Raw genomic sequence first — 13133 nt, 5'->3', positions numbered from 1 at the left:
CCATCAAAAAGAATCCTGAACAAAAATACTCTGATTAATTTAAATGTGAAAGTCAATTAAAGTCTGCTATTTGGTGATTTATAAGTAGAACTCTCCTATGTTGGAGGATATGATAGAGTGTTTTTGGGATTGTGTAACTTAAGAAGAGCTGAAGAAGCTTGCTACTGAAGTTGTAGAAATTAATAATAATGATTGCTATGAATGGATGTTTCTTAATCCTTAAGGCCATCATATTATATTTTCAAACTAGAGGTATTCCTGAAGCCAATTTGTGATGTAGGCCCAAACTACATTATGGTGTTTGTCCCGACAATAAAAGCTTTTGAAATCCATTTAACTGTTTAATACTTTTCAGAAATCTTGATATTAAAATTTCTGTGCACATTTTCAGTCGATATGAGAAAAGGAAAAGTGTGCAAGGAAGACGAAACCGTATACCAAGATTCCCAAAGAAGCCTGAGGTTATTGTTCGTGATATTGACAAAAGAAGGGTAAATTATTCTAATTTTTGTTTATTTAAATGGCTAAATATAGAATTGATAAAAGTAAGGGCCTATAATTCTTTTTTTATTACTGTGTTGAGAGTCAATAATATTTACTGATTAGAATTTAATACTTGTCTTTATTTTTTTCAAGATCTCTTTTGGCCAATTGTATTTATTAAATATGTTTTCAAAGTATAATTGAATGCATATTTTATATGTAAAATGAAATTATTTAACTTAAAATGCCTTTCAATAATCTTCTTAAGAAGCAATGTTAATATGATAACAAGATGTTCTAAAGTACAGTAAATTTCCTTTACGCCATCAGTAGGAAATTTCCTTTATGCCGTCAGTTTTAACAGATGGAGAGTGTAATATGTTGTACAAACAGACCAATTAGGTCTGTAAAATGAACTACAGTGTCTTTTATAACCATCATAGTTTCTTGCAGAAAGTTTTAAAATCATAAACGGTACATGAAAAATTTGGCCGAGAGTGCCTTAATGATATAAAATGATGGCAATTGTGCAGAGTGTAGGTTTGATTATACTGTTTATATCTACATTACAGAGACACCTTGAAGAATATCTTCAAAACTTGGTCGACATACCTACGTATCGGGATCATTTTGAAACGGTAAGTTTAAAAAAAAAAAAAACTAGTTGTAAATGCATTGGTTTAGTGACATGTTCAAAAAAATGGAATGTAATGTTTGTAATACATCAAGTGGTTGTCTTTTACAAAAAAATTACAATTATCACCAACTTAATGCTCAACTTCCATCAGAATTATAATAAAAGTAATCTCAAGGATGGAAACAAAATTTTATTACTATAACACTAGGTTTAATAGTTACATATATATAACTTTGAAAGCAGATTGTCAAGTTTAGAAGATATCTCTTTATATGTACAAACAAGCTATTAAAGATCAATGATTCACTTAAATGTGTATGCAGCTTGAAGTTCAGTTATGGTATCAGAGATTTTTTTGAAGAGAAATTATGTGTCTCCTGTGATAAAAGACTATTGAGAAGAACTCTTGAGAGTTAAGGTATGATATTGATGTAAAATTATTTTTTTTTAGATGAAATTTCTGGAAGTAAGCCAGCTGTCATTTGTTAAGAAGCTAGGGAAGAAGTACAAAGAGGGAACCATTATGAAGTGTTCTGGGGGACGGCATATTAGTATCGGATGTTGTGGCTGTCTCAAGAAGTTTCACTTGGCGGGGCGCTGGAACAAACGGTGAGAATATTTTAATTCTTGATAGACTTCATATTTCAAATGTTGACAGATAGCATATTTGATTCAGTAAGCATAGATATATCTGTAAAAGCCCACCGCTTCATCTTGTAGACGTTTCCCATGTTCCTTTACAAGTATCCCTAGATCTGCTCCTCATTTTGCCAAACTGTCATGCATATTTTAAATGTAATTAAATTTAATTTTTGAAAACTGCAGACTGCAGGGAATGAATCTAATATGTGAACTACATGAGGTTTGTCAGAAGAGACATTAATAGCCAGGAGAATCCTCCACTGTAGGTCACTGGTTTACGAAAAACTTGAAGCAAAAAAGCTGTATTTTTCTCCATCTCCATGTTGTTCATGAAAGAGAGCATGGTCTCATTATAAATTTCCTTTTCAGTCAGCAACTATAACAGTATTTTCACATCCACAGGAGTTTTAGCTTTGCTTTCAATGTATACCTCGGTATTTTCATCAGTTTGGTGTAAGTGTTGAGTCTCCATACAAGTTTTACTTCAGATCTTAGGTATGTTCATTCCCAAGATGCTTCAATAAAACCTCTTATAAAGGAGTTTTGTTTTGATTTATGTGAAAAAGTACAACAGCTTTCCATGGGATAATTTTAGACTGAATGATATCCATTTCGGAATTAATTTCAATTGGTGTCTGGGGGTCATGATTGCCTTGGTCACCATGGCAATTGATGATGCTGCCTCACTTCCAATTGTGGTATTGATTGGCATTCAGGTGTCAGGACATGATTCTTTATGAGAAAGGAAGGGTAGAGGAGAAGCGCAATTTCATCAAGATTCAGACGAGAAAAAAATGTCCAGAACTAATTTGACTCAACCAGTAATTGAATATTTGGGAGGGTATAAAAAACAAAAGCTTTGATGTCGGTGACTGGGCATATAAGGAACCCAAAATGGCTTATTAATGGCTTATATTACTGACCATATATATATAAGTATGTATAGACCTGTTGATACCTGAAAACCATGTTTACTAGTAATTACTATTTATCGTAACATAGTTAAATTATATATACTGTTTGGTTTGTGATTTTTGACGCGTTCTTTATTTCCAAGGACGAAATAATCCTCGAAAACATTGGTACTATTCCCTCGAAAATAAAAGGAATAAAGAAGAAAAACTAATTCATTTCATGGCTTCTGTGGAAAAACATCCTTTTTCAAGTAATTGGTAAACAGTGGAGCTGTTGAAAATTCTATTTTTATAGAAACAAGTATCCAACAAAATTTGGAAGGATCTTCAGGTTTTCCAGAAAGATTTTCCCCAAGAAATCCAGTAATGCTTTAAGATTGGAAAAAGTGATTTAGAAATTTCTTGTAGACAACCATTATGTAACCTAACTAAGGTGTGGGAAGTACTAAATCAACCTGCAGGTATAAGAACGCTCACAGCTACGTAAAATGACTGACAAACACGTAACAGTGAATTGCATGTTCCTTTAGGAGTAGTAAATCTATCCAAAGGAGTGTGTAAGCTGCATGAATAAAACAACAGTGGAGTGGGTTTAGTCTCACAAGCACATGTCATAAAACATCAGGATATAGTACAGTGTTTATTGAGACCAGCGGACATAAGACAATTTCCTATGAAAACACTTAGTGAAGTGTTGTCAATTGTCCAGCAACCAGTACCACATTTATGCTCAAATTGTCTTCTATATGCAGGATGTCTGTTCATCTGCCAAGATTGAAAGACATTTTTGGAAGTCTTTAGGTTGTATTCAGCTATCATATAAGTGATTTTTTGAGTATACAACCACTACTAATCCAGTTGTCCCACTATGCACTGACCAGTAATGCAGTTGTCCCACTATCCAGTCACTAGTAATGCAGTTGTCACCCTATCCAGTCACCAGTAATGCAGTTGTCCTATTATCCAGCCACCAGTAATGCAGTTGTCCCACTATCCAGTCACCAGTAATGCAGTTGTCACCCTATCCAGTCACCAGTAATGCAGTTGTCCCACTATCCAGTCACCAGTAATGCAGTTGTCACCCTATCCAGTCACCAGTAATACAGTTGTCCCACTATCCAGTCACCAGTAATGCAGTTGTCCCACTATCCAGTCACCAGTAATGCAGTTGTCCCACTATCCAGTCACCAGTAATGCAGTTGTCCCACTATCCAGTCACCAGTAATGTAGTTGTCACCCTATCCAGTCACCAGTAATACAGTTGTCCCATTATCCAGTCACCAGTAATGCAGTTGTCCCACTATCCAGTCACCAGCAATACAGTTGTCCTTCTATCAGTCACCAGTAATGCTGATGTCCTACCATTCCGTCACCATTAACCCAGTTGTTCCACTGTCCAGCCAACACTTATCATATTGTTCCATTGTTCTGTCACCATTAATCCACTTGTTCCACTATCTATCTGACTCTGATCTGGTTGTGGACATCCATGTTCCTCTCAGCGCTATGATGCGCATGTTACAGTTGCCTTACTAGGTTTTAATATTAGTAGAATGATCTCTGAAGTGTGCTAGATTGATGTGACAATTGGAAGGCAAATACTGCCAATTTATTCAATGAAAGTGTTGAATTGCTTTATAACACGTCTCTTGATTTTTATACAAGTTAGATACTATCAGAGTGTTTGTATAAAAGAGTGAAGTGTATATTTCATCATGTACACATACTTAATGACATTTAGCGGCTGTTCCACAAAAATGTATCCGTGGCCTGACACAAGCTGTATGGTCTAGTATTGGATGTACAATAAGAGGCCAGCTATAGCATTCTCCATCATCTTGTATTAATAGCCATATAGGACAGAGTAAAATGTTTTAAGACCTTAGCCTCTGGGCCATAATATGTCTTGTAAGAAATCAATAGTCAGCCAAAAATGGTATGAAGGTCACACCAAAACAGTGATCAAGATATGTTGAGGCAATAAGTTTAGGGTAACTTGATCCTTAAATACATATGCTGAACAGTTCTATGAATAAATATGCAGAGGTAGAAAACAATCTCCTTGTATTGTTGACAAAGATAGAGTGATTTGATAATTCTGGGTTATATAATTACTGTTAGCTGTTAAATAAGACTGAAATTTTCGTGCTTATGTGATGGAGAAAGCTAGCACTCAGATGGTCAGATGTTGGGTTGATAATTAAATCTGGTTCATAGCCATATGTGTATACTGATGAATCTTGGGATTTAGTATAGTCACAAGCCAAGGAATTGGTGATCAGATAATTTTTGAAAATCAATGATATTCTTAGTTTTATGACAAGAAAATCATGTTAGGAAAGTCTTAACAAGGTGTAAAAGTACTATAATACACATGGACATACCCTGGTCAATATCTCAGCAAAGTAATTAGACTCATTTGAACTGATAGACCTTACAGAATGGTGTTAAAAGTATTGTCAACTTAATAAAGTAGATTTTAGGATTTTTTGTGTGTGTGTGTGTGTGTGTGTGTGCGTGGGGGGTGGGGGGAGTGGTGGGGAGAGATTTTTTTGGAAATAAAAACCTTGAAATGTTCTATATTTTGTTAATATGGTATCTTTTACAACTTCAGATTGTTATATGGAGTTCAGTTTATTTCAGTTGGTTACAGAAAATATTGTGTCCAAGACTCATCATTCATCCAGGCCTGGTGCCTTCATTGGTTAAACTGTGGTATAAGTATAAGGAGACATTACACACAGATTAGTTGTAGAATTTACATCATGTGAAAAGGATTTATAAATATGATAACAGATGCTGCATCAATCAAGAATTACTGATTTATTAAAAAAAATTGTCAATTTTTAAGAATTTTAATGAAATTTTTAAGGGCCTGGGGTAACATGCAGTCATTTGACCCCAAGTACTCGAGAATCGTTAACATTTTCATATTAATTTATATCCAATTTTATCAGGAAAATTATGAATATTTGTTTCTTCTTAATGGTTCAAGAATTGTGTCAAGTTCTAATTCCTTCCTGCAGTTCGTTTGATTGAAATGGAAACAAGGAAGTAGGGTTAAAAATTCCATTCTCTCGACTTAATGGTGACAAATGGAATTGAAATAGTGAATTTGAATTTGATTGGTGTCCAAAAAATACAGAGATCGGCAGAAATTCTGATGAACAGTGACATCAGTTTTAACATTGTCAGTTTTTTCAATTGAATGGATTTCATTTTCTTATTCTTTCTGAAATGTTCCAGATTAAGTGTTAATGGATTGTGAATGATTGAAAAATGTATTCTTGTGTCAGCTTTCAACAGAAAATCGAACACTATACCATCCAAAGCCAATATTGGTGTTCAAAATGCCATTTTAGCATGCAATTGTTCAAACTTGAAAACAACTATCTTGAAGGTTTACTCAATAAAAAATCCTACTGTTTGAAGTTTGTGAATTCATGAATACATATCAGATTTGATAAAAAATTTTATGAGCAACACAGAATATAAACATGATAAAAGCTGATGGAAATGACAAGTTTTCTGTAGCTAAAAGAAAAAAGGAGAAGAAGAAAGATATCTAAAATTGATTTTTAGCTGACGTTGCCTGTGGGACCAAGTGAGGTTATGGTGTACCATGGAGTCTGTTTATCTGTCCCTCCTTCTGTGTGATCTTTTTTTTAAATTTGCCATTAGTCATGAATGACTGAGTGGAATTTTAGCAAATTTGTTAAAATTGAAGCTTCCTTGGGGAAAGAGGATACAATTTTGTATCAGTGGTGTGTCTGACCCCACTGGGACAAGAGGAGTGGGGCCCAAATGTGGAATTTCTTCTTTAAATTATCTTTCTATTAAAGGATTGGTCCGAAAAATCCTATGGAACTCTATTTTGTATAAATGATGAGTCTTAGACCCTCATGGCCAATAAGGAGAATAAAACAAATTCTTTAAAAAAAACTTCTTCCTCTTAAGGAATGTCAGGAGACTGTCACAGTTCGATTGGAAGCATCCTACTGTGAAAGGGAATCAATTTTAGATTAAGGATGGGTCTTGCAAGGCCATTAGCAGGAGGGTTGGGGCTCAATAAGAGAAATAGAGCAAATTCTTTGAAATCCTTCTTCAATAGAAATGCCACAATCCTGTTCCAATTTGGTCTGAAACATCCTTGGGTGAACAAGAATATATTTGGTATATGTGATGGGTTTAGTTTGAATGAAGCAATTTCAGCCAGACCAAAGTCATGCTAGCAATTTATAGATCCTTTGGGTCACTTGTTGAAATCCACAATGAAATGCAGACATCAATTAACATACCGACAATGAAATGCAAACATTAATTAACATACTGGAGTACTGGAAAAAGATGAATAATTTCAGAGCGTCTGAAGTCTCTTGATTTTCCAATACATCATATTTTGAATGTTTCCATTTTCTACAATGCACAATAACAATATTTTCTTGCAATGTTGACATGTTTTAATGGTCTATCTTATTTCTCCTCTTTCTCCTCCCCCCCACCCCCTCCCTCTAATACACACACACAAAAAGAAAAAAAAATGCAATATTATAGCATGTATAGTATGTACGTCACAACAACTATTGTGTGCAATATCAGACTTCAAAAGTAAATCTGAAAGGAGCATTTCCTCCAAGATAAACTCAAAGTGTATAAGATACGTTTATAGCTTTATATTTTTATATAGATTAGGAGAGATATCCTCACTGTTACAAGTGAATGTAAACCTGGGTGGTGAATTGTGTATAGTGATGTGATCTTCACATTCTAGGCTGGGTCTTGGTGTACTGCAACAGCTGCTTCATGGTGAATTGGGGATCATGTATAAGTAATAGAATGAGAATGCAGTATATATATATATGTACTGTCTGAGGTCTCAAAGCGTTAAGTGTATATACATGGCAGGTCGAGGAAGGCTTTAAAAAAAATTGAGTGGTAAATGCTGTTAAGATATTACACTAAATAAGAAATTTGATTGTTTCAAAGCAAAGGATGTGTGTTTTAGCTCAATTTTGATACTTTCTGGATCTTAATGATTAACACTAGATATGCAAGTTTGTAATTACAGTGGCAGTAAGACTGCTCAGCCCATCAATATCAAAATTAAAGATGCATGACCTGTCATTGACCAAACTTAAGGATGCTTACCCTGTCTGTTTTTGAATTAAGGCTGCTTGCTACATTAGTTAAAATAGTGAATGGTGCTTGCCCATCAATATAAATTTATGGATATCTGAACATTAGCTTCATCTGTCTCAATATTAAGGATGCATACACTGTCATTATCAAAACTTAGCATCTTTTGTGGAAGGATTAAAGTTTAAAGACCAGATAATCACTTTCACCTCCTTTTTAGGGATGGCATCCTCACACTTAATTGGATTGAAATCTATGAAACATGTAGAAAGTGATTGATAATTGGTTTCAAAAATCAAATAATAGATATTGCATCTTTTGTTAACACTTTACTGGAATGGTAAGAATAACTTCAAAAAAAATTCAAAGCTGTTCTGTTATTATGTTTTGCTTGGGGGGCAAAACATATCTTCAATTGTGCTTATTTCAAGACAATGAAATAAAATTTAAAATTTAAAAAACACAGGCTTATTTTTGAATAAAGACTGAATTCAGCCTTTTTACTTTCTTCAGATGGCTTATTGTGAAGGATGGATTTGTTGCTTACATCCGACCACGAGACGGACGTATTTGTGATGTCATGTTGATGGATCGTGACTTCTGTGTCAACATCGGCATGGGAACAACTGGGGCACATCATGGGCTTCTCATCACAAATTTAAATAGGTAAGCAAACCTTCAACTTAATATTAACAATGACATTTGTTGAAATTTAAAACATAATAACTTTTTTAGGACAAAGTTGTCTTACATTTGTCAAAATTCATTTTATTTTTAGAAATCTGTTAGCCAAGTGTTGGACTAGAAGGAAGGCGGAGGAATGGAAGAGGAATATTGAGGAGGCTGCAAAGACAACTGGGAAAGACTACACCCAGGAAAACCGATTCCAGTCTTTTGCCCCTATCAGGGATCCATCTTATGCTAAATGGTATATTATTTTTCTTAGTGAAGGGAAATAGTTTATTTTTTGTGGTCCTTTCATTATGTAGTGATGTCTAACAATTGTAGGCCTATTATTACAGCTTCTGAAGAAAACCAAATACAAACTGTTCCGAAATTTTATTTGTCAGTTTTGTCCAATAACCTTATTTGGCAATATATATCATAATTCAATTGATGACAAAAATGAATGAAATTGAACAAGATTGATTTCCTGTACATTGCAATAACGAAATCTGCTCAATGCGCAGTCAGGCACACCGGTGAATGTAGGTTGCTTCTTCGAGATGAGAATATTAATGACTGACTTGTAGAGGATTATGGGATCAGTAAACTGTCTGATATTTCACATCATTCATTGACAAAAGGTCGCTGCCAACGTCAAAAGTTTGCTGCCAAGTCTTTAACACACCAAGTGCAAAATACTAAATCATATTTCTATACTAATTTGTATTTATTTTCCGGAAATTTTAATATATAACGGTCGTTGTATGATGTATGTGGACAGTACAGGCCGTTTTACAGTAAAGAACAAATACCTGATAGATATTGTAGGCATGACATCTCTATAAGTGGTAAGATGATTTCAATCATTTCAATGATAAAACCAGCATCAAAAGTGATGGGCTTAATATCTGGTCTTTATGTATATCTGTAGGTTATAGTGAGGCTAGCTGAGATATTGATGGAAGAAAGTCTGTCTCTACTCTGGAAAATTCAGATGCAGTTAAATGTTTACATTGAATTGTGGTAATAAATTTTAACAGTCCATTTTCCATTCAAGAATTTTTTCCATAACAAAACATGCTTGCATTAAAGATTATTCCACACTTAAGTTTTATATTTATAAGGCAAATATTTTCAGTCAGAAGCTGTCTGATCAAGATGTATATCAGTCTTTGTGTGTATTACAAGTCATCTCCTCTGCAGTTTATACGTGCACAATTGTTACTTAATTTCACACACACGTGAGTGCTTGTGTAGTAAAATCGTGATCAGAGGTTAGAAAAAGTCATAATAATGTAGAGTTTACATTAAATAGAATAGATGTGAAATATGATAATGCTATTTCACCGTAACTTGTACGCAGGATCATCGGGAGGGACCCTATATAGCTAACATAAAGGACAGGCCTCACACACTCCTTAGAAAGTATAAATTCTCGCAAGGTTATACATTTATCAAGTTACTCACCACATTGATTGTCAAAAGACATATATATGTTCCAATTTATCCTAGAAACCTGGTAGTAATAAGTAAGTAAAGAAGGGATTTCTTATCCAAACAGACATCAACAATCATGTAGATAAACAATTCACCCATTGTAAAGAAAAAGAGACATGAATTTTTACAGATATAACATTGATGTGAGTGAATTTAAATTTAATTCAAAATAATGAAATATAACACGGTGATGTTTGTAAATACTATTTTCTTCACTGTCTACAAATCTTATGTATGTTACAGATAGGTGCATGTCTATATTAAGAGGCAAGATCTTAATACTTAATATATGATTTGTAAAGAAAAATAACCTTGTAACTGTTTGAAGGTCAAATCATTAATCATATTTGTTATAAATTAGAAATAATTAAATTAGGTAATACTATGAGTGTTGTATCGATAGCTATTTTCACTTACAACCGTTTGTGAAAAGTCTGAGTGGTCTTGTACAATGGTATTGTTACATATCTCAGGCTCAACTACATCTCATGATAGTTTGACCTCTTGGCATATCTCTGTCAATTCAGGACCAAATTTTAATCTTTTAATTCTTTTGAACACATTATTTAATATTCAAAGAAAATGTCATGGTGTATTATTATTGTAGTATCTGGAAAACAAAGTGATTGTTTAAAAATGTGTAGCCTTTTAGTAGTTCCAGAACATGCAATTTTGTTGAATACTTTGTTTTTCTTTGTTATGTGCATGGAATCAATCTATGTGACATTACATTTAATCTTCAGTTAACCATGGTTTACCTGTATGTAGTTAACCATTGTTGACCTGTATTTAACCTTTGATTGATGACAGTTGGCCAGTAGTTAACGTGATTAACCATTGTTAGCCAACAGTTCCCTTTTGTCAACGAAGATGATCTTTGCTTGACCCTGGTTGACCTTATGTATTCTTTGCTTGAAATTGGTTGACCTGTATCAGACCTTTGGTGGACCTTCATTGAAAAAAGTCTCTGATTGGTTGACCTTGGTTAGCTTGTATTTAACCTTTGACATTGATTAACCTGTATTTAACCATTAATTGACCCTGGTTGACCTTATGTATTCTTTGCTAGACCTTGGTTGAGCTGTATCAGACCTTTGGTGGACCTTCATTTTAAAAAATGTCTTTGATTGAGTGACTTCGGTTGTCTTGTATTTAACCTTTATTGACCCCAATTCACCTGTTATAGGTTTGTGGATGGTGATTCCTATTTCTCAGCTGTGGGGGATGCTCTAGAAAGTGCCAAAGAAGAAATCTACATCACAGATTGGTGGTAAGTACCTGGTAGTTTGTCCTTATACCTTCCTCTGTATTTATCTTACTTGGTATAATGCCTACATGTTTTTCTGCCTGGAGAGTTTTCCAGTGATAGAAGTGGGGGAGGGGGGATGTTGTATATGTATGTACAGTGCTACAACACCAATATCCTGATCCATTAGTTTAGTTGTTTGATATAAGTTGTTTGTTTCCTTGGCTTATAAACTTGTGAACAGCCAGGGTCATTTTTTGGTGAGGTCTCCATGTAATAGTTGGTGGTTACTTCACTGAACAACATATGGGAGGTCCATCACAGGCCATCTAGACCAATTTGAGTAAGGTGTTTTGTCCAAGTATACAGCCATGTAACTTTTAAAAGTATATACAAAGCCTGTATGTTAAAAGACAAGGTTATTTGAAGGTCAAATTATCCGTCTTTGGCTTATTTATCAATGTCGGTTTGTAAGAGAAACAGTTGTTTTCCATTTACTTGAATGTTGTTAGCTGTAGAGATATTTCTGAAAGCTTTGTCAATCAGCATTGGTGATAAACTTGTGGTACAATACAAAACAGAATTGTTTACTTTTTCGACCACAGCTGAGTCATTGAACAGCTGGTTACATGTTTTAAAATCTATAGGAGGCTGTGAAGGGTTATATTTATCTTTGTATAATAACTCTACCTAGTCACTCACCTTTAATCGAACAACCTTGAGTTATCCCTTTCTTTTTTTACACAATTTATCACTTAATCTTTTTTGTTTTATATCAATGTAGTAAAAGAATCGCTGGACAAAAAATCCAGCTCAATCAATAATTTGTTGTTATTTTTCACTTGAACACAAAGATTTCCTTTTTGTACCTTACCAGTATTAAAAATAATAGATTATCTGATCTCATACATTCCCCAGAATTTTCTTGTCTCGTTTGAACTGTATGGTATCTTTGACTTAATATTTGATGCTAAGTAACACACCAGTTTAAATGATGTCATATTCAGTTGTCTTCATAAAGCATAACCACAAAGGGAGGTAATCTTATCTTACAGAAAATTTGCATTGCCTTGATTGGGACTTTGTTACAGAATATCAGCTCACAAAATGAAATATCTCTATCTCCCACAAATTCATGTAAAATATTCTGTTATTATGTTATACAAATTCAAGAGTAACGAAAGCTTTCAAATGGAGAAGAGAAATTAATGGAGAGAAATATTTTTTACCAAAGGGCAATAAGAAATATGGCTAGTGAGAGGATAGAAGGACAAATCATAGGAAAATCTTTTTTTACTAGAGGGGGAAAAACAGGGAAAAATAGTTTTTAAAAAATGTGGGAATCAGGATAAAAAAGATAGGAAAAATATTATTTTAAGTTATGAGCTGATCAGGACATATATTTTCCAGAGAAGTTGTGAAGAAGTGACCAGATCAGTATAAGAGTTAGTTTTTATGAACATGTAAATCTGCTACAAAAAACTCTGTCCAATTATCTCTAGACAAGTTTATATGAAGCAGCTAGAGTATAAAGCTAAGGGATCAACACACAATTTATAATCACAGTCTGACATTTTTATGTGTCAGTTGTGAGGAAAAATGTTAAAAATCATTTCTGACTCGGTAAAAAACCAGCTATGACCTTTGTTTATAGATTTTGAAAAAAAAAAAGAAAATGTTTTATTGATAAAAGATTATTAAGAATGTTCCTGGTTATTATTAAAAAAAGATAAGAACTTAATTTTATATGTATGTTCTGATAGATTTCCTACCTATTTATTAAACTTCAGATCCTGATGTTGATGTTTTTATAGATAAAAGTGTAGTGGAATTGAACATAACTACAACATTACATACTGCTTTATTGTATTGATTTCAGAGCTGTTGAGCGGAAAACAGTAATCGCTCCATC

At 33.8% G+C, this 13133-nt stretch overlaps 1 protein-coding gene across 1 annotated transcript in view; it reads left to right on the top strand.

Moving 5' to 3' along the window:
• LOC132562428 (phospholipase D1-like) overlaps positions 1-13133 on the top strand; it is a 42911-nt gene that overhangs the window by 12819 nt on the left and 16959 nt on the right. Inside the window, exons 4-9 of the mRNA XM_060227170.1 lie at positions 392-491; positions 1056-1121; positions 1572-1729; positions 8326-8478; positions 8591-8740; positions 11162-11245. Of these exons, the coding sequence (XP_060083153.1) occupies positions 392-491; positions 1056-1121; positions 1572-1729; positions 8326-8478; positions 8591-8740; positions 11162-11245 (711 nt within the window). The remainder of the gene's footprint in view (positions 1-391; positions 492-1055; positions 1122-1571; positions 1730-8325; positions 8479-8590; positions 8741-11161; positions 11246-13133) is intronic.

This window comes from Ylistrum balloti, unplaced genomic scaffold, assembly GCF_031769215.1.
Source record: "Ylistrum balloti isolate Yb309-2 unplaced genomic scaffold, AGI_CSIRO_Ybal_v1 Utg371414, whole genome shotgun sequence".
Lineage (NCBI taxonomy): Eukaryota > Metazoa > Mollusca > Bivalvia > Pectinida > Pectinidae > Ylistrum > Ylistrum balloti.
Note: the sequence above shows the minus strand (reverse complement) of the source record. Positions and strands in the feature narration are given on the sequence as shown.